Below are 26808 nucleotides of genomic sequence, written 5' to 3' on the forward strand. Positions count from 1 at the left end.
GGCGAAGGAACGCTAGTGATGCAGCAACATCCACTATCTCGTGTGTCACCCTGTGACCGTGACAAAGTGCCATCCGCTGCTGTCGGAAGGGCGCAGGCGTGGGAGTGTCGTCTGGGCGGATCTCTTGCATCAATGCTATCCCGGGGGTCTGGGGAGTGATGAAGGATGTGTGCAGTGATGAAGGATGTGTGCCTAAGCAATGCCTCTCTGTATACACACCTGGTGAAAGGCGGCCAGGATATCATCCCAGGTCTGGGCTATGGGGTATTTGCGAAGGCCTGCAGTCTCCTCCCTATGTAAAGCGACGCTTTCTGCTTTTGCCCAGTTATCAAATGACGTGCGCCAGTGTATGGCCTGTGGGGGTTCTCCATTTTTCCAGCGTTTGGTAATGAGCCTTTTTGCAGTTATGAGTCCAAGGTCCCAGAAGCTAGCTGGGATATTCGACCGCTTCGTCCTTCTGTATAGGCCCAATAGACAGGCTTCCCATGTGTGTGGCAATCCACCTCCCGCCCCTAATGCCAGTGCAGTTGAGACCTCCGTCCAGTAACCTTGCAAAGAAGGGCAGGCCCAAAGCATATGCAGAAAGTCTGCATCTAGTAATCCGCACCTAGGACAGGATGCTGTTGTCAGCCCAAAATAGCGGTTTATCTGATCAGGGGAAAGGTATGCTCGATGTATAATATAATATTGGATGATTTTAAATTGGGAATTGCGTGGGATATCTGATGTTCCGGCTAGTGCCTTACCCCATTCTTTATCGGTCCAGTCCTGTCCCCTGTCTCTAGCCCACTTGTCTCGCAGGCGCTGGGAGGAGTATTGTGTATGCATGTGTAAGGCTTGTGCTAGCCAGTGTACCAAGTGAGACCCATTACCCATCATGTGTAGGTATTGTATCAGTAAATGAGGTGGTGGTTGTACCGCAAGGCCACCCCAAGCATCTGTGAGTATGCACGTTAGTGTTGCGTGCATGAGGAACTGGCCTGCTGGAATCCCCGCGTCAGCGACCAGCGACTCGAACGAGAGCAGCGAGCCATCCTCGTACAGGGCGCCCACCGTGTCTAGATCTGCCTGTAGCCAGCTGCTCAGTGCCGCTTCCGTGAGTGTCCCAGTACCCCAGGGCGTCCCCAACAATGGCAGGTTAGGCGCATAGGGCTTAGTACTGTTTGTGAGCTTTAAGCTGCGTGCATAACATTTTCGCGCCACCGCTAAGTGTATCTGTGGTGGGCATCGGGACTTAGAGAGCGGATGAAAAAGCTTGTGTGTCTGAGTGACAGTTAAAACTGTCACATCTGTGGCAGTATTGGCCAAATTTTTCCCGCTTAGCCAGTATCCACCCACTGCAGCTGTGCTGCTAAATAATATCATTCATGGTTTGGTACAGCTAGTCAGCCTGCTTCCAACGATGCATAGAGGGTGTGTAGTGCTACCCTGGGTCGCCCCTTGTTCCAAATCAATCGTCTGCTCAGAGTCTCTAGCTCGCGGAATATGCAAACAGGAATATAAACTGGCATATTGGCGCAAAAGTACAGTAATCTAGGCAATACCACCATTTTCGTCAGGGTGATACGAGCCGGAACATTTAGCGGGAGAGAGCTCCAGAATGTCACCTGTGCAGTGAGTGAAGAGATTGCTCGTATCAAGTTCCCCTCCAACACATCAACAGGGTCACGGTAAATATACAACCCTAGCTATCGAAACGTGTTGGGATACCACACTAGCCGTTCTCCCATGATGGCAATATCACACTCTTGTGTTGCGGCATTAAAGGGATAAACGCCCGATTTGGTCCAGTTGACCCGGAGTCCCGACATTTCGCCGAATTCCCGGAAAATGTCAGTGAGTTCCTGTGTGAAGCTGGTCCAGTCACGGATGTAAAGTAATAGGTCACCCGCATATAATGACACTGCATGCATCCCGTCCGCCAGCTGTATTCCCCAATCTTCGCCTGAAGCACGCAGTCGAATCGCCAATGGTACCATCATGAGGGCGAATATAAGAGGGGAGAGGGGCACCCCTGCCTAGTGCCTCTACATACCCTGATCTGGTCAGAGATGAGCCTGCCCGTCCGGACACGTACCACTGGCCTTTGATACAGTAGCTCCACCTGTTGTAGGAAGCCCTCTCCCAAGTCATATTTTCTTAGCACCGACACTCTACAGAATCGAATGCTTTTTCCAGATCACGCACTAAGCATCCCGAGTTAGGCCATCGGTGTAGGGCCAGGCTTTGCACACAAAACAGCCGTCTGATGTTGTAGGATGTGCTGCGCGCAGGTACAAAACCATTTTGATCACTGTGGACCAGGGTGGGCACCAACGGTGCCAGCCTCTGTGCCAATGTAGAAGCCAGGATTTTATAGTCCGTGTTGAGGAGTGCTAGGGGACGGTACGACCCCAGATTGGCCCCATCCCTGCCTGGCTTCAAAAGTGATATGAGATTCGCCTCATTTAGTGTGGGAGGAAGGGCAGAGTCCTGAACTGCCGCCGCGAACATGCGCAATAGTTCCGGGATCAGTATGATAGAGTAGGCCTTATAAAACTCTGCGGGAAGTCCGTCGGGTCCCGGGGATTTGCCATTTGACAGAGAAAATATGGCAGATCTAAGCTTTTCCGATGTCAGGGGAGCCCCAAGGTCTTCCCATTGCACATCGGTAACAGCCGGTAAGGGCAGGGTGGTTAGATATGTCGATCTGTTCTGCAGTAACCTGTATGCGAGAGCAGTACATGCCCTCATAATGTGTTATGAAGGCATTGTGTATTGCTTGTTGTGTGTATACTATGGTATTCTGTGCTGCTGTTATTGACCTCAGCGGGGTAGTTTGGGTTTCCCGCCTGATCAGGCAAGACAGCAGCTTGCCTGGTTTATCCCCGGAAGCATGCGTGAGTGTGCCGCGTAATTTAGATGCTTCAGCCTGTCTAGTAACTCCGCATGTCGTTCTCTGTTTGCCAACAAGTTTGTGTCGTCGCCCTCAATCGCCTCACGTTCCCCATCCAGCAGTGCGGCCTCGACTCAATCAAGTTCTCCTTCAATCTGCCTACGCATCCCTGCCTGCGTTCCCAGACAGTGTCCCCTGACCACCACCTTGAAAGCGTCCCATTCCAGCTGCGGAGAGGAGGCGGTGTCAGAGTTCTCCTCAAAATATTGCAGGAGGCGGGTTTCAAGTGCTCCCCTGAACGGGCCATCCAGAAGATCTGGTTGCAGGCGCCAGGTTGGCACTGGTGGATGTGGGCGCACCCAGGCGAAATCTAAAGTGTGGGGGTTATGGTCAGAGTGGGTGCGTCCTAGATAGCAGGAGTCAACCACTTGGGGGAGCAGATCACTGGTCAACATGGATCTGTCTAACCTTACGTGGAGTGTGTGTGCACCAGAGTAATATGAGTATGTCTTCGTATGGGGGTTGCGCACTCTCCAGGCATCATGCAGATCTCATTGTGCAGCCCAATCCCTGAGCGCCCTCATAGCCCTGCTCACCCGTGCACTGGCCAAGGGGAGGAACTAACGATCCAGAGCGACATCCAATACACAGTTATAATCACCTCCCAACAAAAAAGGCATTCCCAGCCATGGCGCCAGTACTGCCGACAGCCGCTCAAAAAAACGGGGTTGATCAGTGTTAGGGGCATAAATGGAAGCCAATACTACAGGCTGACCGTCTAGGGATCCCTGCAGCACTACATATCTGCCATCTGTGTCTATCATGCAATGGGAAAGCGCAAAGGGAACTCCAGGTCGTACCCAAATCGGTACTCCTCTCGCATAAGCCGAATAGCCAGTAGCGTGAATTTGCCCCCTCCATTTGCGGCGGATCGCCAATGCCTCCGCAGCGGTCAGATGGGTCTCCTGTAACAGTGCCATTTGGATGTGCTGTCTTTTAAGATAGGTATAAACCTGGTAACGGCGTGATGGCGTGTGCATTCCCCGCACGTTACAGGTGCAGAATTTAACCATAGTCATAATTATCCCTCAATCTCAGCGTGACCATCACCCTCCCCCCTCCACCACCCCACAGCAGCGCAAAGTCACCTAAACAGGCATGAAAATCTGCCGTGGATCTCCACTCGCACCCATTACCCAATGATAGCAGGGAAACAAAGTACATATAAGCAAACAATCCTGTGAACATTAGGAGCAACAATACAATACCAAAAGGTCGACAGCAGAACATGTTATCGTCCAAACGCTCTAGAGAGCTTAATAACAAAAAAAAAACTTGAGTTCAGGGGGGGGTCGTTAAGCACTCGGCTCCGAAGGTAAGAGCCTAACACATGTGCAGGTAGAGGGTGTCTTTCCCCCACAGGCCATATGGCCCCTCGTACTATCTCTGGCTGGTACTTTCTATGTCTCTGGAGAGCTCATCAGGCCAGTCCCCGGCACCCTCCACAGGGGCAGGGCAGTCTCAGCAGAGTACCAATGGGGTAAGACGGTGTCAAAAAGGAAACCCCCTACCGTGTGGCATAAAGAGGTTATGGGCTTAGCAAGAAGGGGCAAACAGTTCAGAAAGACATTAATGAATGAAGTCAGCTGTTTGAGGCGTGACGTCAGGTAGGTCCGCTCAGGGGCGGCTCTAGGCTCATGGCGGCCCTGGGCAGGGAGCGTAGGTAGGCGGCCCCCGAAGAGGGGGGCTGGGTGGGGCGGAGCGCAGAGGCCAGTGAAGAGGGGGGGTCAGGGTGTTTGGAAGTGGAACAGAGCCTGAGGCCGCCAAATCCCTGCCAGAGGCCGCCACGCTAATATGTATCCATCCTCAGAGGATTATTATATTAAGGATATATATTGGTGTGGTGGCCCCTGGGGTTTGATGGCCCTGTGCAGGTGCACAGCTTGCACATGCCTAAGGCCGCCCCTGGTCCGCTGATGCCTGCGAGTCCGGCAGTCCATATATGTGTTCATCATCACTGGGGAGGTCACGGGGACTAGTCACCAGGAGCGAGTCTTCTTCCTGCGAGCCGCTTATCTCCGCCACCATCCGCAGAGCCTCCTGTTGCTCGCTGTGCATGAGTTCGGTTGGAGGGCCTATTTCAGTTTCCATCCGAGTTCTTCCTGAGGGTGATAGCCTCCGCTGGTGGCGACGTCGGGGACATCTGTTGTGTCGTGCAGTTGACCCGGTGGCCACGGCGCCGGGTTCTACATCAGTTCCCGAGTCTAGCCAGGCTTCCACCGCCACCGGGGTGTCAAAGAAATGGGTTTTGTCGTGGGCGACCACGAGCAGCCGCGCTGGGAAGAGCAAAGAGTATTTTAGTGTCAAGTCGCGGAGTCGCTGTTTCACCGCCAGGAAGTGTTGTTGGCGCTGTACCTGTATTGTGTAATCAGGAAAGAGCATTATCTTCGCGTTTTCAACCCTGACCTCAGATAGCTTCCTAGTCTCCCGCAGCACAGCATTGCGGTCTCAGTAGTTCAATAGTCTGATGAGCATGGGTCTCGGGTTGGAGCCCTCTGGGGGCCTCGCTGGCACTCTATGAGCTCGCTCAACCACAAAGTGGGGAGAAAGGGAACCCTCAGGAAGGAGGTCCATGAGCCACTTCTCCATTCGGATTTCCGGTTCTCTGCCCTCCCATCTTTCCGGCAGTCCTACGATACGGACGTTATTTCTTCGTGCCCTTCCTTCCTCATCCTCTGCGCGGTCTTCGAGGAACTCTACACGGTTGAGGAGGTCCTGGACGTGTTTGTCCGTTTGTGATACTTTGGGTGTGACGTCCGCCACGGTAGCTGTGCGCTCAGACAATTTCTTATGATCCTCTCTGAGGTGTCAGGTCAATGGCTACGCTATCCATCTTCGTCTCCAGTGACGTGCAGGTGAGTTGTAGGGATTTCTCTAAGCGCTCCATAGCCGCCAGCAGAGTGTCCAGCTTGGAGGCGGTTTGATCCTGGTCTGCCTGTTTCGCCATCCGTCCCTTTATCCGTGCGCCGCCAGCACCGGCCCTCGTCTTAGGCCCTCCAGACATGGGCAATTTGATACAGGTCTATGGGCAACCGCTCTCAAAGAAAGTTCTCTGACGTAGGGAATGTTCCGGTGCCAGTTGCCACAGATGAGCACTGTCTGAAAAGGTGCAACAGTGCCTCCTGGTACACCGGCCGCCTTTTTGTACGGTAGGGGGAGAGATTCGCCGCCCGGTGGATGCAATGAGATATACAGTTTACTTCACCTTTGTAGGTTCAGGTCCTCCACGCGATAGATGATCCACCGCAAGGGTTGGCTCAGCGGAGTTGATGGGAAGCACACTTAGTTCGCAACAGGATAACCCACCCGGTTGTTCGGACGCCCAGTCGGGACTGGTCTTTCCAGCATCTGTTTGTTATGGGCGCTGAGCTGCCACACAGTCAGTCAAAGGCCTCGGCGACCACTACCACCTCCCCAGTTCGGGCAATGCTCCCAGCCGCGGGGTGGGCCGATCCAGGTCCCCATTTCAGTCAACGATAACACCCCCCTCTCTCCTTAGACGCGGGGTGGGCGGCAGGTCCGCACCGGTCAGTGCTCCGTGCGTCCACAGCCAGTATGGATGGGACCCTGGCCCACAATCGGCAGCACATATAGGCAGGGTCAGGAGGCAAAGAAGCGTTTTGAATAAATGCCACAAGTACCTTCACTCCACATGTATGCTGCCCCTCAGCCGCGCCCGCTCATCCGCTCAGGGAGGCCCCAGCGTCGCCACCTGCAGGGCGGTGCCCCCAGCGTCGCCACCTGCAGAGCGGTGCCCCCATGCTCCAGCCGGTCTCGACTGCGGGCCGGGACTCTCCGTCAGCAGGGGGGTATGGGGGGGAGGGCATGTGGGCCAGGCTCCCTCGGGCAGGTCCGCGATGCTGCTAGTGCAGCGCCAATTTCATGAGGGTCTGGGCGCTCCGCAGTCAATCAGTGTCTGTGAGGGTTGTGTTCACTCAGCGTCGCCTCCGGTAGTCGCCTCAGGCAGGGCATGGGATCCTGTAGGTGCGCCGATCTGCGCATCGGGTTGAGAAGGCCCACCAAGATGGCCGCTCTGGTTGCCCAGTTTGAGAGCAGGGGCCCAGGGAGTTCAGCTCGCTCTGCAGCAACCCTTCGCCTCCACCCCAGTGCAGGAGGGAGCCCAGATGTGGTACTCAGGGGTCTCGTCCCGTCCGGCCGTTGCCGGGGTTGCCTCGCTGTGTCCTCACTTGATTCCTCCCGGGCCCGGTCGGGACCAGCCCGTCAATATGGCCGCCGCCGTCCTTCGCCTCCATGACGGAGGCCCACACCTCGATCGGGCACCGCCAGCAGGGGGTCTCTCTCCTCGTCCGGCCGATCTCTGCAGGCATCAGGAGGAAAACTGGCAGGATTCTGATGTCTGCTGGGTCCTGAGACCGCCCGGCTATCTCGCCCGGCCTGCTTCACAGCGCCCGACCTCGGGCTTGCGTAGGTGCAGGCGCCGGCTCCGAGGATCCGCAGCAGGGGCCGGTGCTTCCCGCCCCCGTAGAAGTGGCCACAGGCCGCCTCCCAGCTCCAGTCTTTGTCAGTGTGTGGGGAGCAGTCACCCACAGCTTTGCTGTCGACGGGGGCTGTACACAGGGAAAATTGCCTGAATGAGGGGAGCTCAGCACGGAGCTCTACCCAGGCACATCTGCTGCCATTGCGTGCTTAGCCACGCCCCCAGGAATTGGAATTAATTATTCCATTCACTTTGTGAATGGAATGTGATGTAAGGGACTACTCCAAAATGTACTCTGCTGAATCGATATCTTAAAAGTAAAGGTTTTAGAATTAATAAGTCTGCATACTCTTAAACAATATTATTGGGTCAGAGAATATTACACCACTACCGCCATTAACCATCGTGTTACGCTTCGAGAATCCTTATATCAACAAGAACATAAAGATTTTCAATACACCTTAGCCTGAACACCATTCATTGAATCAGCAGGGCAATAACAGTTGACACTCTTCAGCTACATGCGGATGAAGTTCAGGAAAAGGGTAATAACATTTTCCATTCTGATGCCAGTCGCTTCAAGTTATGAAGAAAACTCGTTCGTTCAATATTCCAAACGATGCTTGAAAAAATTCACAAAAGATGTCAATCCACAGAATATTTAGACCAAATTCAAACCGCAGCAATACTACAAAATCTTTTCTGAATAGTAATGTGAACATCGTGCACCAATATGCCTGCCACTGAAAGATATGGGTGTAAATATTAGAATGTTGCTTGGAAATCGTGGCGAGGCAATGCACAGGTGGTCTGTGATAAAAAAATATATATATAATGGACAAGTGTGGGGGGGATGCAGCCAGATGTCACACCCTTCATTCTGCACCTGAAGGCACAGTCATACATGTGAAGTGTCTTTGACCCAGTATGCCTTGAAAAAGGTCTGGGCACACAGCTATCGACTGATGAACCGTGTGTTGGCTGGACACAACTCAGGTGTTTCAATTTTAAATGGGTTCCAACATGGAATGAACCAGTACTTCATTTTCCCTTGTCCTCATTGAAGGAGGTAGCAAAAGACGGTTGAAAATGCTTGTGAAAGAAAATATCGTTATTCATTATTTACAATTGTTATGTTACTTTCTCTTCTTTTAAATGGACACAAAATCTACTGGATTCTTTTAAATGAGAAGAGTTACTAGAATAATATTTAACTCTGTGACCAATACCAAAGTCCTGTTTCTGTTAATACATACTGGGAACTAATGCTCTCCCAGTTATCCTAAACTGGGAGAGAATTCGTTTGAGAATTCACACGATTTAGGGAACATTGAGGAGTAAGTCGAGACAAACTAGCCTTATCCTCAGTAGAACTTTGTAGTGGGTTTGGGATGATTCAACTAGGGCTGGGAAATTGTTAGCAAGTACCAACTCATTTTTTATGGAATGTTATGCTAGATTTTTAAGGTCATTGGTGGTTGATGAGTAATTGTTGCCCTGTTCGTTTGAGTTGGAGTACTGAGTCAGTTGCAAAATCTATGGTCCTTAAAATGGTGTGCTGATACTCAAGTGATAGAACCGTTTTCTCCTATCTAAGCTGCTCTTTTCTCAGTAGGACTGGCTGCCTCTCAGTAAGTAAGTCCGTCTGTCCGTCCATCTGTCTATCACACTTCCTATGCTGGTATTGTTTTTTCGAAAATAATCAAATGTGCACAAAAGCAAATTGACAAAAAAGGGCAGCCTCTAGCAGATTGCCACTACTAGACCCTCCTAAAAAGTTGAAAATAATTTTAGTCCGGAAAAACGTGCCTCCTCCCTCACCTATCCGATTTCCCATCTGCCAGTTCGGCAACTGGTAGACAACCTGTCGACTGGGCATGTGATAGCTGACACAACAGGCACATTATCCATGACAACTTTGACTAAAAGGGACTGGCTCTCCGATCTAACAAGTAAGCTTGAACCTTATCTAAATTTAGGGTGCCGTTTGAAGAATTAATAAATGGGTAAGAGAGTGTCTGGACTCTTGTTGGGGCATGGCACAAGTGTAGACGGGAGCACTGATAAAGGCAGATGGCCCATATGGGCTATAAATGCAGCCAAAACATGTTGGCTCCTTATTCTGGGTAGATGAACCATTGAACTTTGCTAGCGGGAGTTAAGTAGATGACGTTTAAGGCACTATGCGTATTAAGTGGTGGGGGGGGTGATAGGAGTCTGGCTGAGCCGAGGTGTCTAGTTGTTGAGGTACATGGGGCCAATGTGGTATAAAGCATTGTATGTATTGATGAGGAGTTTGAAGAGGGCTTCTTTTTTTTAGGTCTCGCCTAGGCAGCGCGCATGCGCTACTCTAGGAGATGACCTTAGAAATTGGTCAGCTCTTTTCAAGCACTCGTGCTTGTGCTGGCATCCACCTTGCGGGAGCGAGCAGCGGCACGTGCGGCCACGGTAATTGAAAACAGATGGCCCGCGCGCCGCTGCTCGCTCCCGCAAGGTTGATGCCAGCACAAGTGCTTGAAAAGAGCTGTTTACATTTGCCGGCTCGCAGTCGCTTTAACTTTCACTTTCGTGGTCGACTTGTTTTTTATTCTAGCACTGTGGAAAATCGCCAGCAATCAGTGTATATGCACTTTCTGCAAAATAGCATGTCCCTGTCCACAATGCTATACTGCCCTCTCTTGACAGGACAAACAAAAAGCAGTCCAGGCCTTTTATTTCCAGCACAAGAAATTAATAAAGGCAAAGACTACAAAACGTTCATGTTATTTTGGAAATATATACTTTATTTGTTAGGATTAGATATTTGCTTGCACTTGGGGGGGGGGGGGGGGGGGGGGAATGGGAACAATTTAATTAACGCTCAGATGTTAATACGGTTCAGAATCCTAGTACAAATGTTTTCAACCAACTTCGACGTTACTTTGATCAAAGATTTCATGTCTGCTAGGATATTTTTCCAAGTCCAAACGAGCCTTGGAATTCCTGTTGCTTGCGCACAGAAGAAAGCGAGGTACAGCAGTTTGACCTTGTGAGTTCATTGTTTGGTGAAACTGAGCTTTCAAACCAAGTATGTGGCCACTCCCTCTTCCCAAAGCAAAGGAATTTAAACAGCCATTGGCATTGCCAACAGGTCTCACTTTTGGGACCTTATAAGTATTTAGTTATGCAGCACAATATCCTTGGTGGAACAACATTAACTGTTGCATGGTTAAAAACTTATAAGGTCCCAAAGGCGAGACCTATTGTCTGTGCCAATGATTGTTTAATTGGGAGCCAGTTGATCTCTTTGAGATGTTTTGTGATGTGATTGCAGGGTGGAAGGTTGAAGGCAAGCCTGGCTGCTGATTTTTAGAAGGTCTGGAGTTTTCTGGTCAGTTGCGTGTCGATTCAGGGCATAGTGCATTGTTGTAGGCCAGCTTGCTGATGGTGCTGTCCTACGATTATTGGTGGGAGCTAATGAAGCTCTTTTTGAGCAGCTAGAGTGTGTGAAAGCGGGAGAGGGAGACTGCATTCATTTGGCCTTTCCATCTCTCGAAAGGTGGGAGCAAGGAGGTTGTAGGCTAGATCTCTCAAGTGCTGAGCAGAGGCATGTTTGAAGAGTAAGTTAGGGTGAATGCTTTTAACCTACCAGGCCAGACACAATTTGTTGTTCATGAGTTATTGTCTGAGTTAGCATATTCAGTCTTATAAAGAGTGAACAGGACCCAACGATATGAGTGTTTTATGTAAGAACAGGATTCAACCATGCATGTAATTAACAAGGACAATATCTGTTATACGTTTTTAGTTACATTTAAGATTGTGACATACAATGACACATATGGTGAGTGTCACTATGTTCAACAACTACATGTTGAAGTAAGGTGTGCAGGATATTTTATTTTTGGTTTACACTAATTCAGGTATGCAATAACCTGCTCCTCTTATGTGTAATAGAGCTTTCACCTCATACTGTAAAAGCTGAAAAGTGATTTGTAAGTGGTCCTGCAGTGCGCAGATAGATAGATGAGCGTGCAATTCAGAGTCTATGAATGAATGAATGAATGAATGAATGAATGAATGAATGAATGAAATTACTTATAGAGCGCACGATGGCCAAAACGGCTTCCTGGCGCTGGGAGCTCTAAAGAACCGAACAGACAGGGCCAGGAGGTTTAGCTGGGGTAGGCCAGGGCAAACAGAAAAGTTTTCAGCGCTTTGCGGAAGTGTGAAAAGATAGGGATCGAACGCATAGAAAGAGGAAGGGAGTTCCAGAACCGGGGAGCAAGAACAGAAAAACGGGTTCCACCAGTGCGAGATTTGTGAAAGCGGGGAATGGTGAGGAGGGCAGAAGATGATGAACGGAGAGTGCGGGCAGGAGTGTGAAGGGAAATCAAAGAATTGATGAAAGCCGGTGCAGAGTGATCAAGGGCCCGATAAACAAGGCACCCTAATTTGAACAGAGATCTCTGAAGAATGGGCAACCAGTGAAGGGATTTGAGGACGGGAGTGATGTGATGGGTTTTGGGCAAGTGAAAGATAAGACGGGCAGCCTGATTCTGGATAGCTTGTAAGCGGCGGGTTTCATAGGCAGGAATGCCAGCGAACAAGCTATTGCCATAATCAAGGCGGGAAGTGATAAGGGCAGAAATAATGATTTTAAGGGAGTCAGGAGAAAAGAAACGAGAGATTTTCCGGATCATCCGGAGGGAAAGAAAACAGGAGGACACCACGGCACTGACCTGGCCGTGCATGGACAGGTCCTGTCTGCCCTTGATGCCCAAAGTTTTAACAGAAGGAACGGGGGTGGGAGGGGGGCCAAGAATGGGAGGCCAGAAAGCAGGGGACCAGGGGCTGGATGAGCCGCCAATCAGGACAAGCTCAGTCTTATCTGGATTGAGCTTGAGGTGGTTGGCGCTCATCCACCCAGAAATAAAGACCATGGTAGAGTGAAAAAAGGATAGGGAGTGAGAAGAAGAGGAAAGATCAAAGACGAGCTGGAGGTCGTCAGCGTAGTTATACACAGAGACCCCCAGTTCAAGAAGGGAAGAGATAAGAGGGTGAATATAGAGGTTGAAAAGAAGGGGAGAAAGAGAAGAACCTTGGGGGACCCCACAGGGCACCGGGAGAGGGGAAGCAGAAAAGCCGGGAAGGTGAACGGCTTGAGAGCGACCTGTCAAGAAGGAGGTGATCCAGGAGAGGGCAGAACCTCGTATGCCCGCTGCGCTGACACGATCCAAAAGAATGTTATGGTCGACCGTGTCAAACGCAGCGGACAAGTCGAGGAGGATCAAAGCTTGGGGGGAGTTGACGTCGGCCTTGGCTTTAAGCTCGTCAAGGACGGCTAGCACCACGGTTTCGGTCGAATGACCCGAACGAAAACCGGCTTGGTGAGAAGCCAGGAGCTGGTTTTGTTCAACATAAGTAGAGAGACAGGAAGTAACGTAAGATTCGAGGATTTTAGCAAGATAGGGGAGAAGAGAGATAGGTCTAAAGTTAGAGGGAAGAGAAGAATCGAGACCAGGTTTTTTAAGAATGGGAGAAACCATAGCAGATTTAAATGAAGAAGGAACCAATCCAGTGGAGAGAGAGGCATTAAGAAAGGAGAGAGGGGTATCGGGACAAGAAGAGAAAAGGGTTTTAAGAATACGGGCAGGGGCACAGTCAGTGGGGGAGCCCGACTTGATTTTAGTGAGCAGAGCTAGAAAAGAGTCCAAGGAGAGGGGGGGAAAAGAAGAGAAAGAAGATTTGGACACAGAGGGAACAGAGTGAGGAGGAGTAAAAGGAGTGACCAAGATGTTAGATTTAATTTTAACAATCTTCTCGATAAAGAAGTTGTTAAGAGAAGAGCAGAGGGCCTGGGAGGGAGTGAAGTGAGGGCAAGCACGGTCAGAGGTGGCTAAGTTGTTGACTAGAGAGAAGATTTCTCTCTATGTTGGGTTTTGCTTGCTGGATGCTATTTGGCACAGGTGCTAGATTTCATTAGAGAACATAATTGCTTGGCAGGGCTGGCAGCTCTGTTTAGAAGACTAGTGCCAGGAAAGAGCACATTTTATAGGTAGTTACATTGGGGCATATTTTGAGAAGTAAGTGTCCTGTGCCAAACATTCTGCAAGAAAGGACCTGAAGGACGCGCTTCCTTTTAATTAGTGGGTAATGGTGCACATTTTGATGAATGTGTGTATTTTGATAGGTGGCACTGTTTGGATCGATTGATAAGGGGGCCCTGGGTGTGTAGATTTAAAGAAGGGCACACAGGAGGGTGTGTTTGATAAGTAGGGGTTAGGGCTACATTTGCTAAGATGACATGTGAGGTGTTGTTCCTATGTAACTCTGCGAGTCGCAGCACGCCCCAAGCAGTAGATGCTTGGGATGGCCCCAATGATGAAGCATGTCACCTAGAGTCTCCCTAGAGGGGACTCAAAAGGAATCTTTCTTTTCGGCTAACCGCGGTTGGTTTTCACCCAATTAGTGAACCACCCGTATGTCCTTGGCTAGGTTCTTTTAATCCGTCATCCACAGATCCTTTTTGCTACACTTTGAACACATAGGAGGGTGAACCTAGCCCAGTCCTCCTTCTCCCCCTGTTGTGGTTGGTTTTTATTTGTGTTCTGTACCGTATTACTAATGAGTTATTGTAATTTTACCCGATCAGTTGCATAGCTTTGGAACGAAGGAGGACTGCCGTATACCAACAGTTGAAATGATGAATAGTGTAAAGCGGAGTTTCTAGCACGTAAGGATAAAGAGACCTGGTTCTGAATTGGTGCTAGCCATAAAATATAATGGCCGCTGCCACCTGTGATTGTATCAACCAATCTGTTCATTTATGAGAAGGCCTCTGAACTTTGGGAGACCCCTCCACATTTCTGCTCTGTGCACAGATAGCGAGGCAGCCAAATAAAATATACAATGTAGCTTTGAGTGCACTGCAGGTCTAGTGTAACCTTATTTTGACATCTGGCAGGTATTCCAAAGCAGATCCTATCATACTTTTTTTTTTTTTTTTTTTTACGTTTAAAAAAAAAAAAATGTAAAGTCTATGTAAGTTTCATCCCAAATGACTGGGATGTTTCAGACGTGCAGTTACACCTTTTCAATGATTACAAGTACTATTCGGTTGGATATATGTAGGGCTACTACAGTGGTGTAACAAAACTTGAGGGGGCCTCCTGCCAAGTACATAGACTCCCGCCCCATCCCCCCCCGAGGACTCACTCAGAAACTTTCAGGCCTAGTTACTGAGCTGAGGGGCCCCTTGGAGCTCGGGGCCTCCTCCCACTGCAAGTGCTGCAGAGGCCTTGGTTACGACACTGGGCTACTAGTTAGTTTATGGAGTAGTTCTGGACCAAAGTATGTAGGGCTGCCTAAATTATACAGCAAAATAAGTCTATTATGGTGCATAATGAGGTACATTCTGTTCTTGTATTGTCATTTTACAATCTAATTATAGCACCTGTTCTATGGTTGCACACATGGATACTAGTCAACAACTGAAAGATGACTAGTAATACATCCTTGAAGCACAGTTCTACATGTGGGTGCTTTTTAGTAACTTTTAAAATTAACTTCAGCACATTATTTATAGGTGGTCGATGTGTGCCAAGGGTGGTCAATCCATATGCCAGAGTGTAGAACTGCAGGATTCTAGTTTCCATGGATATGCCAATAGAAGCTTCAGTTGGCTATATTATGGGATTTTCTGGTCATCGTAGCACCATTTCTAAGCTGGTGCATGCCTACTAGCCTGTGGCAACTTTTGGACAAGGTTTAGTGGTTGCAGGGTTCCAAAGAAGTATGCATCCTATATAGGACCTCTAGTGTTGGAACCTTCACAGCATTCTAGGCTTTTCACCTCTCCCCAGCATCTTCAGACACACAGCATGGTGGGCGGGTGGTTGACTAGCAAGAACTCTTCATCTCTATGGCTTCCTGTGCCTGCTTTGGAACTAGTAATCCTGATTCTCACCTGCACGTTGCCATTTGTAGGTTCATGTCTTTTTCTCATTAATCTACCCCCACTGCATTGTCTTTTGCTTCTCAGTCAGTCAAGTTTTAAGGTCTCCTTGGGTAAGGAGACACTCTTGATTCTGATCACTTCTCCAACTGGATGTTTCTGGTCTGCAGATGGCATGGTGAAACCAGAGCTTAGGCAGAAGTGTTCTAGTTTGGTCTCAGCCTCTAGGCGGGGGTGAGGTCGGAGCAGCAACCTTCATTACTAGCTATGAAGCCCAAGATAGCTCCCTCTTGGGATCTCTCTCTGTACTTCGTCAACATAAGTGCTAAAGGACTCCATACATGTGCCGCTAAGAGGGGCACAGACAGGGGTTCAACTCCAGTCAATGTATTTGCTTTTTAGGTCGAGCTTAGCTATTGCGTAAGCAATCGCTATGCGAGAGATATAGAGGGGCACCAGAAAATCCTGCCAAGAGGGCTTTGGAATGCAGATTATGGCCAGTGCATGTGAGCCGATCGCGCACTCGCCATTTGCTCCCCCGCCCCACCCCATCAGACTTGAAAGGAAGGCGCTCGCACACCACCATTTGTCTGAGCCTCTGCATCAGACTTCAAAGGAAGCCAAGCTCCCCCCCCCTCTCCCCTCAGTCTTCAAAGGAATGCGCTCCCGAACTTGCTGGCCTCGCTCTCCTGAACCTTTATTTATTTGTTTTTCATGGTCTGTTCTTCATCCAGGTCTCTCTCTCCTTACCTCTGTTTCTTCCCCTCTCTCTCGCTTTCAACATTGTTTCCATAGATTACTTTCCTTCCCCCATTCACTAATTTTTCCCCTCCCAATACCTGCTTTCCTTTCTCTCAGTTCTCTGCTTTTTCTTTCCCACATTCTTAATTCACTTTCATTTTTCCGTGCTCTCTGTTTTCCATTCTGCTAAGCTCGGTACTTTTCTTTCATTTTTCGGCGCACTCTGCTTTCTTTTCTCCTATGTTCTCCTTCCTTTCCTCCCACACGCCGTCTTCCTTACTGCCATTCTTTGCCTTCCCTTTTGTCACATAAGCTGCCTTCTTTTTTCACATACGCTCTTTGCTTTATGTGATAACGTTTGAATACTTTCTCCTAGTCTACCTTCCATTCTTTTCTGTGCACTGTGCCCCAAGTTTCTCATGCACTCTGCTTTTCTTCTCCCATGATCTCTGCCTTCCTTTCTCCCATGCACTCTCCCAACCTTTCTCCCTTGCTGTCCGTCTTCATTTTTCCCATGCACTCTGCCTTCGTTTTTCCCTCTCACTCTGCTTCCCTTTCCCCCATGCCATTCACCTTCCTTTTCCCATGTCTGCCTTGCTGTCACCCTCGATCTCACCCTTCCTTTCTCCCATGCTTTCTAGCTTCTTCTTTTTTCCTTTCTCCCATACTGTCAGCCTTTCCTTTTTAGGTCAAAGCCTGCGTTGCAGCACAGCTTCTACAGGCAAAGCGATATTGTGAGCAGGGGATTTCAGTATGGCGTGAAGCCATGCCCATTTTTTCCCTTGGCAGGCCTTTCGAAACGGAAGCCTGCCATTGGAAAAAGCTCCTGTTTAGCAGATTTGTCTGCTCTGGATCCCGCCTCTCGACGACTCCATGACCTGCCTTGCGGTAGCACGACAATATTTTCAGAAATATTGCCTTGGCAACCATGAGGCAGGTCAGGGAGTCCTGGAGGGGCAGGATTCAGTATCCTGTTCCCGCCCCTTTTTTCTTTTTTGTGTGCGTGCCGTTTTCGTCATTGTTGCCTCGTTCTCCTTGCTGGAAGGAGGCATTGCAGTGGACCCTCCTTGTTTCCAAAGTAGCAAGAAATTCAAAGGTTAGCACTTTTCGGCTGCAAAAGAAACTGGGTATAAAGTATTTCTCGCTAGATGGTGATTTTATAAACCGCCTAAGAATCATGCCGTTAAAATGGGTACAGTTCTGATATTCTGTACACTGATACGGTGGAGTCCGACGAGGCGTGTGGTGTTCATGCCTGGCCAGGAGAGCGGACACGGGGTGGGTTCGTGGGTGAGTTTTGGGAACTGCTTAGCATAACTATCAGTGTCAGCACGGGAACATGTATCTGTGTCATTGAAAGGGGGAGTGGACCTCTGCACTGTCTGGCATCCCTCTGTGCCAGGTGAGGACTCTGCCCGTTTTGCTCTGGTGGGCATCTGAACCCATCTTGCAGAGAGGCAGGACACTATAGATCGGACCGTAATGGTGTATGGTGTCCACGAGGGATATTTATTATTTATAGTCGAGGTTATATATTGGGGAATATTAAGGAAGGGCGGGTACCCCTCGCTGGTGGGGCGCAGAACAGTTATGCACTGGTTAGTCTCGAAGTATTCCTGGGAAAGGGGGACGTCTGCGCTAGTTTGTCTGGCAGGCCCTGTGCAGGCAGGCCCTAGTCTGTTCTCGTACCTCAGGGAGTCCGTCCGCCATGTTTGCATAGTTCTCGTACTGCGGCAGAAAGGCTCTGCACTAGTTCCTTAACCTAGCTTACTGGAAGGACTCTAGTCCAGCTTGCACTTGTCTTTCTGCTCAAACCTTGCTAAACGGGCCGTCAGCACTGGTGTTTCTCGTTATGCTTTACTTGAAGGGGTGCGGTCCAGGGCGTAACACCAGCCCCAGCGGGGCACACCACTTCAGGGGCCTCCGACCTTCAGGGAACCTATTCAGAGCAAGGTGAATCAATGTTTGAGAGATACGGGAACTCTGAGCCCCTTGATTTCGTTCTGCAGCGAGGCCCCATGATTTTGTATTCTGACACTGGGCACGGCGGCCCTGCCCAGTCTGCACTGGTGGAAGGGGCGGCGACGCTGACCAGCCCGCACTGCTCTCTGCTCACACCTTGCTGGTAGGGCACCATCGCCCTATTTATTTATTTATTTATTTATTTAAGGTTTTATAGAGCGCGAACATGACCCGTGAGGGTATCAGAGCGCTTTACATATTCAAAGGGTAGTATAGAGTGCACCAGCCAGGGCCTGTCCATGCGGCTGGTGACAGGTTGCTGACTCCGCTGCTTGGTGCTGCTGTGAGATATCCGGCAGGCGTGTCCGCAGTGAAAGTGGGTGCCGTGTGTCGCACGCCGGGACCTGTCTTGCCCAGAGGTGGCACCTGGCGCAGGAATGCTCCCCTGATGACAGGCTCCTGCCACTGGGCCTGTCCGGACCCATTTTCTGCTGGTCGATGTGAACGGCAGCTCTCTGTATCGGCCTGGCCCTCCTCGGCGTGTCTGAGTCTGCCTTGTCCGGTATGTGGCGGAGATATAGCTCGGATGTAGAATGTATGGACGCGGTACAGATGAGCATTCCTAGGCCTGGTTGCCAGTCCTTCCCTCGCTGCTGCTTGGCTGGCACGCACCATCCCCACCTGGCCCTCTTCCTTTATCTACCCCTGGGGAGCTCTTCCCATGTTTGGTTGGGTTCCCTGGTTGGTCCTTATCGGTGTAGGCCTCCACCATGCAGCAGTGGTGCTAGAATAATACAAGAGCGGGGTGCTGCATCACTAAAGTCTCAGCGATTGTGAAAAATCCAAGCATCGTACCAAAAACAAGTCTAGCAAATGTACCGCGCCGATTCAGCAGGAGAGCGGTAAAGGTGTGGTGTGTAGCTGCTGGTGCATTCTAGAACACTGTTGTGGTTGCACACCGTCACTTACAGACAGCACATTTTTCATTGGAATGGATATTCCATTTGCATAGACATGCCGTTTTACTAGTATACTACAGAGCACTGAAAAGATCATCAGCGGATATTTGTCATGTGAGTCAATCACCCAAGTAAACGGCCCTGATTTATTTTAATCCTATTAAAATATGTTTTCATCACACTTCAGAATTGCAAAAAAGTGTGCTTCGTTTACTCTATCGTAATTGCTGAGCTATTTTGAATCCTATGTTTAGTCTATTTACATTATTTAAACGTTGTTGTGTGTTTAAAGGGAAAAAAGCTGAAGGATATCAGTTTTTTTAAGTTGTGGTACCATAACAAGATTGTCCTCCTATGTCACGTTTACAAAATCCTCTAAGTCCGAGAATTATAAGTAAATACAAGTTTCTTAATAAGCAGAAGTTTGTCAGAAGTCCTAGCATGACGTTTGACCTTTTGTTTTTGAAACGCAGAGCAAATGTGACCGGGGAAACAAAAATCTTGCTCATTTACCTTCTGGACTCCAACATGATTAATTTTGTGCTGCTGCACCACCCTTACTTCCAGTCCCCATGCTGTGCAGTGGTCATGCCAAAGGTTGGTGGTTCTCACCTGGTCTAATACCTGGCCCTACGCTTCTGCTTGGCCTATGGCAGGTCAGGTGTGGAGGAATGCCCCCACAGAATAGGGGTGTGCTGGGCTAATATCCCCCCCACCCCCATGGATTCACCTGGCCTAGTATCTCTCCCAGTTTATGATTACTCATCTGCAGCAGTACAGGCACGCGCAGCTCGCCCACGAGGTCATAGACGGACAGCAGATTGCTTTCACTTACCGGTGTACTGTGGTTTTACTCGCTTCATTTTCCGCATCCATTAGCTGTCGTCAAATATCGTGAGCGTTCAGTATAGCTGGTGGATGAAGAGATCTGGTTGTGCCCCGGCTTTAGGGTTGAGGCCGCTTGCACACCGCCCATAAATTAACACCGTTCATTCATTCATTCATCCATCCATTCTGTCCTTTCTGATTTGTGCGTTGGTGCAGATGAGCGCAGCTTGGACTCCCTCCGGACACTGCAGTACACCGCCTCTTATGTTGTGGCTTTATTCAAATTACCACAAAGGTGGACAATACCTGCAGGATGCAGCTGCACTTTTGTATCTCCACTTGGCTGCGTTGCCTGGCTCCGCTTTGAGTTAGCAATTGAGGCCCGAGCGACTCTTAGTTGTGACATTAGTATAGCCCCACTGCCCCTGTTTCAGGTGCCGAGGGCATGGGTCTTATCAGCAATCCCTTCTTTTCTGTTGAAAAATCACTGCCGATGCCGTAGAACTGGCCAGGTTGCTTTCTTGGTTTTCCTCTGTCTATGGCTGGCTGTGCTGCCTGTATCCAGGTAGGTCTGTACCCCATACATGACCTGGTTTGTGGCTATTTTGCTGTGGCCAGCAGCGGTCTTCTGTTTGTCTGCACTCTGGCTAGCAGTGGCTTCGAGCGATTTCTGTTTGCCTGCGATGTGGGTACCGGGGGTCCGTGCCTGCTCCTGCTGCCCACACTAGTATGTGCTGTGCTCTCTGTCTACTGGCTAGTGACATCCTCAGCCGTTATTCCTCGACTGTACTGTCATCCATACTAAACTCTGCATGGTAAGGGTAGCAGGAGTGGTTGCTGTGGTCGCAGTTGAGACTTGTTGTAGAGTCGCTCCCCGCAATATGTAGTGCCATTATCCATTTCCGTATGAGGAACATTAAACCACTATAGTGCTATATTTTTCTACTTTGCATCAGCTTTTGCTGTCAGTTTTTTTTTTTCTAGGCCCAATACAGCAACAATGCAGCACAACTTCAGCATCACTGCAGCACAACTTCAACAACAGCACAGCACCAAATCAGCATCACTCTGCACCACCTGAGAGCCAGCTTAACACCACCACCAAAGCATGACTCTGCACAACCTCCGGGTCACTCAGCGTCACCTGAGCACCACCTCCGCATAGCACCGTCTCAGCACCACTTCGTCAGTGCACCACCACCAGCCCACCACAGACTCTGCATCAGTGCAGCTCCACCTCAGCACCAGCCCACCACCTCCGCATCAGCACCTCAACATCAGCACAGCCCCACCTCAGCATCAATTCAGCACCAATGCAGCACCACTTCAGCATCAGCACTACTGCCGCATCAGCACAGTATCATCCAAGAACAGCACCAACTCAGCACCACTAGAGCACCAGTGTAGCACCACCACCTCAGCCTGACTTACCACCACAGCATCACTCAGCACCACCTCCGTATCACCCAGCATCACCTCTGCACCAGCACACCGCCACTTCAGAACTACCTCACCTTATTTCAGCACCACCTGAGTATCATTTACCATCACCTGAGCATCACCTCCGCATCGGCACACCACCTCCTCAGCACCACCTCAGTCTTCCCTCAGAATCTGCCATCTTTTGATTCTCTCCTAAAGTCTGTCTGCTGCTCATGTTGTAATTCCGGTACTATTTTCCAGCCTCCAACCTCCTGTTTATGTCCCCCCCTCCCTCCCATAACAAAAAATAAAACTATAACAAACCAGCATTAGAACAGGCAGGAAGAAGTTGCTAGAATTGCAAGGACAAAAAACTAGAAGACATTTTTTAAGTTAATTCTTTATTTGGGTCGTTCAGTTGTACGTAATGTCTTCTTAGAGATTATATTTATATATCTAGATATAGATATATATACACAAAAATGCTTATACTTGTTTATTATAACTTTTCAACATGCTGCATAGTAACCACAATCCTCTACAACATAGCTTAGACATTGGCAAAGCCAGTATCTCTGGCTAAACACTTATAAGTTCCCAAAGGCGAGACCTATTGGGTATGCCAATGCTTGTTTTCCATTCTTTCTGCCTTACTCTCTCCCATGAACTCTCCCTTCCCTTCTTCCTTGCTCTCTGTTTTCCTTTTTCCCATGTCGGCTTTTGTTTCTCTCATGCTCTGTCTTACTTTTACCCTTGCCTACTGCCTCCCTTTCTCCCATAACCCATCTTTTCTATTTCCTGTTCCCTGATGCACACTGCCTTTTGATCTGTCTTAAGGTCTACTGTTGCTTCTTTCATGATCTATCATCCTTTCTTCCATGCAGTAGGGTGTAACTTTCCCCTTAGTCTCTACCTTCTGTTCTCCCATAAACAGTTTTTAACTTCTCCCAGAATCTTCTCTGCTTTCTCCATTAGTCTATTTGTCTCCCATACAAATATTTTATTTTGCATAAACTGTATCCACCTTTAACACATGCACTCTTATCATACATTATGCCATACAACCTACCTTCCTTACTCCCATACAGTCTGTAGTCTTCTCCCATTCAACCAGACTTTCTTTCTCCTATATGCACAGCTTTCCAGTTTTTTACAGTCTCCCTGAATTTGCCTCCGACATGATGCCTCATTTCTTAGGCTGTCCTATCTCCCATACACTATACCTCCCTATTTCCCATACAGTATGTGTTCCTTTCTCCCATGCAATATTCTTAACTTTCTCTAACCTAATTCCTCAGGGGCACCACCACACCCTTCAGGGGCACCACCACACCCTTCAGGGGCACCACCACACCCTTCAGGGGCACCACCACACCCTTCAGGGGCACCACCACACCCTTCAGGGGCACCACCACATCCTTCAGGGGCACCACTCGGGGGCACCACCACATCCCTCAGGGGCATCCCTCGGGGCACCACCACATCCCTCAGGGGCATCCCTCGGGGGCACCACCACATCCCTCGGGGGCACCACCACATCCCTCGGGGGCACCACTACATCCCTCGGGGGCACCTCTCTGGGGCACCACCACATCTCTCTGGGGCACCACCACATCTCTCTGGGGCACCACCACATCTCTCTGGGGCACCACCACATCTCTCTGGGGCACCACCACATCTCTCTGGGGCACCACCACATCTCTCAGGGGCACCACCACACCACTCTGGGGCACCACTCAGGGACACCACTCGGGGGCACCACCACGCCACTCGGGGGCACCACTCAGGGACACCACTCGGGGGCACCACCACGCCACTCGGGGGCACCACTCAGAGACACCACTCGGGGGCACCACCACGCCACTCGGGGGCACCACCACGCCACTCGGGGACACCACCACGCCACTCGGGGACACCACCACATCATCACTCAGCACTACAACAGCACTGTCCTTGCTTGCTACCAACAAACATTGCCATAGCCGATAGGACTCTCATTAGGAAAGTGTAAGCTATTGGCTTTGTGAATAACAATGCTATTAATTTATATATTTTCAAAGCCAACACATATTAAAAAAATATATATTTACAATAGCTCACACTTTCCTAATGCGAGACCTATTGCATTGCAAATGCTTGTTTCATTAGCCGTCCGTAGAGTGAAGGGGGAATGGGAACTGACGCGAACTGGCATAGGAGCTTGTTTTCAAGCTTCACGTTAGTTATCTGGTAAACCGCGCTCTACCTGGAGATCCTGTTTAGGGTAATGTGAGGCGGAGCAGGTACGCATTTTGTTATTGTATTGGGGGAAATTCTTCATCCCAGACCCACTCCTAGAACAGGCGTCTTGGCTAGACTGAGCCGGCTCACCACTTTCAGCGGTGAAAGAAGCGGTCCTGTTATGAAGGGATGGCTGTGGGATCAGAAGGCAGCTACACCAGGTGTACAACAAGCGGGCTGTAGTCCCAGGCCGCTCCCACAGCACATATGAGGTTTCCCAGCCAGGCAAATCACTCCATTCTCAGCCTTCCTGGGTCAGTGCGTGACTTGCTGATAAAGTTCAGGTTTCCGTTTGCCTTCGCAGACTTGCTAATTAATGTGCTTCCCCCAGTGGCGTAACATAGGGCTTCGCAAGAGCTCCAGGGGGGGCACGACGCAGTACCCTTGCCTGGGGCTCACAGGGGGTGGGAGCTCAGGTTTCGTTACGCCACTGGCTTTTCACAATGGAATAAAACCTCTGGTTTAATGGTCTGTTCACGCACGCACCCAGAGAACGTGAGAACTCGGCTAGGCAGTCAGTGGGCCCACATCAGACCCGGAGGACTCTGACATTAGACCCCTCCGGTGAGAGCGAAGTGCCGACGGACTGTGGGCGTAAAAGGGAACCCATTGCAGCGTGTGGGAAGTCTGAGGGGACCTCTATACCTGTCCTTCCACTCACTGTCCCTGTTTCTATCCTCAGACCGTGTGCTGATCCCTGCTGGCCTCGCATCTGCCCCCGGGCCCCGGCTCTGAGAGGACGATGAGTAAGCCCCCGGGGTACTACCCTAGCGACCTGGAGCAGAGCCTGCCCGCCATCGCGTCCATCAACACCTCCTACTCCCAGAGCCAGCTCTACTCCCCGCACTACTTCCTGACTCCCGAGAAGAAGAAGCCCATCTCGGATGTCAGGCGGACTTTCTGCCTCTTTGTGACCTTTGACCTTCTGTTCGTCTCCCTCCTGTGGATTATTCAGTTAAACGTAAGTACACCCCTCTCCAACACACCCTTATCCATTTTTTTTAATTGAGCTATTTAATTAAATGTCGTTTGTAATTAGTTTTTGAGGGTCTAGAAGTGAATGACGACCGTCCACCACGAATGACTGAATAGATGACTCTTGCATCGGAGAGGTCTGTTCACTGAACTGCCTCACGGTACTTTTAGATGCAGGCGTGGATGCTGCGGCGTTTCTGATGAGGAGGGTTGGGGATCAGAGGTATGATATGATACAAGGAGGGGGAAATATGGAGGAGTCTAGAAAGGGTTATTTTGGGGTTTGAGATCGAGAGTGGAGTTAAAGGATATATTGATGGAGGTATAGGGTGAGAAATATGATCCTGATTTTTTTTTTTTTATTCGACAACCCATTTTTTACTTAGGATCGGAAAGAAGCCTTGCAGAAGGCCTTCATACATTTCTTGTTGCGTATCACAAGGCCAGTCTGGTAGTCATCCTTTTGGGGTCTTAAATGTATGACCTATTCAACCGTACTTACACTCGCTCTTCTAGCTTGCATTTGACCCTTTTTCACATTCACCCTCCCGCAAGCCCACCCACACTGGCTTCAGTGAAGAAGCATTTTCACTTGTAGAGTAGTTGCTGCCTCTCTTACTTTGAGAACTGTTGTTTATGCTATATATATACTCTAAATATGGCAGACTTGGAGTTAAAACTCTTTGTGAGTGTGCCCCGTTCCTAAGTTTTAAAGTTGGTCTGGAAGGTGAGTGGTGAAAACAGAGGAAGCTTTTTTTTTTTTTTTTTTTTTTTGCCGTTTTATATAGTGTGAACTCGACCCTAGGGTATTGGAGCACTTTACATGTGCTAATTCTAAGGAATCTTGATTATGGCACTTGCGGCGAATTTAAAAATCCATTGTATGATCGACTAAAACCTAAGAATTGTCTAATCCTTATTCATTAAAGTTGTGTGGAAGGTAATTTTTTTTATTAGATCGAGTCTGGCAACTGTGAAGTAGGCCGCAACTCTCCAGAGTTTGCAAAACACTTGTTTACTGTAGAAATACTGATGTACTTTCATGATTCAAAAAATCATTGGTCGGCTATAACTAATGAATAAATGACATTCAAACAATGGTATAGATGTCCAGTGGTAGGATTTGGGGATTTATTTTTTTTATTTTCCCTTTACCACACATGGAATTTTAGAGGGGATCCCCAAATATTACAATTTCTTAACAAAATTAATTACTTGAATCACAGCCGCAAATATTTTCCTTTTACCGTAAACTAATGTTGCACTTTTGTGCAGGTTATGTTCTCATAAAGTGCATTCTTTTTTAGCTGCTATCCCTCCGCTGGGACGTGAAGATGCCATGTCTCCGCGTGCACCGCTGCGTACTGCGCCGTGCTCTCCCGTGCACTGCTGCGTCCTGCGCCGTGCTCTCGAGCTGTCTTGCGCTTTACTGAGGTCCGTACGTGAGGCAAACTCGCACTGCTGCGGTTGCTTTGGTATTGGAGGACTTGCACAGCCACTGCATGTGTTGTGTGATGTCTGGCGGTCGTGGGGTGGGGAGAAGTTGTTGGCTCGTGTGCTTGCAACCGTCAACGTATCGGTTTTGTTTCCTTAATTGACTGTGATAATCTATGTGTTGCAATGCGACATTTCTGTAGCGCTGTGCAGGTTCGGGTATTCACACACGGGCCTTTCACTTCCTAGTCGCTCTTCGCAGTCCTATCTTATCGATTGTCTCACTTCCTCTCGCTGGTTATCTGCGACCCACGTAGTCTGGCCTGCTTACCTCATCCTGTGGTGTCCCAGTGGATTCTTGTTTTCTTTAACGGTGCGCCTCATTGGCCACGTTGTGTTAGTACTTGAAGCTGTTTGCCCTGTTAGTAGTATATTATACACAAAACTCGTGGTGTTTATATTCCCCCCCCCCTCCCCCCCCCCCCCCCCGGCCCTTTTACTTTCCCGTTTTTCACACCGGGTCTTGTGTTCAATTCAACCAATACCACATAGTGCATTTAATCTCCAAGTAGTGTCTCTACCCCCAGTGCAGTGAGCCAGGCGCAGCCAGTGCCCCCGACCCAGTACTTAAAGCCACCTTGCTCTGTCAGTGCACCTCACTGCATGACCCATGACCGCGGCACTGGGCAGCGCCCCGTTGTTCGCGTGTCTTTTGTCCTCTTCGGCAGCGTCGAGACAGAGGGCGGTTTATTGGCCAGTGCACCTCTGTTCTGCCTCCAGCGCTCCTCCTACCCTAGTTCTGAGACATGCCCATTGCTGTGCCAGGGCACGCCACTCACTCCTGACATGCACTAGTCACTCTCGTCCGGTAACCCAGCTTTGGGCACAGCTGTGCCAA

General features: G+C 49.5%; 1 protein-coding gene across 2 annotated transcripts in view; it reads left to right on the forward strand.

The window, feature by feature from the left end:
* Positions 1-26808, forward strand: part of STARD3 (StAR related lipid transfer domain containing 3) — a 136476-nt gene that overhangs the window by 35211 nt on the left and 74457 nt on the right. The window contains exon 2 of one of the 2 annotated variants that reach the window (XM_086924348.1): positions 24184-24462. The exons of the other annotated variant lie outside the window; for it this stretch is intronic. Coding sequence (XP_086780474.1) covers positions 24244-24462 — 219 coding nt within the window. The 5' untranslated portion in view covers positions 24184-24243. The remainder of the gene's footprint in view (positions 1-24183; positions 24463-26808) is intronic. 2 annotated transcript variants of the gene reach the window in all.

Source organism: Lissotriton vulgaris, chromosome 5, assembly GCF_964263255.1.
Source record: "Lissotriton vulgaris chromosome 5, aLisVul1.2, whole genome shotgun sequence".
In the NCBI taxonomy this organism is placed as follows: domain Eukaryota; kingdom Metazoa; phylum Chordata; class Amphibia; order Caudata; family Salamandridae; genus Lissotriton; species Lissotriton vulgaris.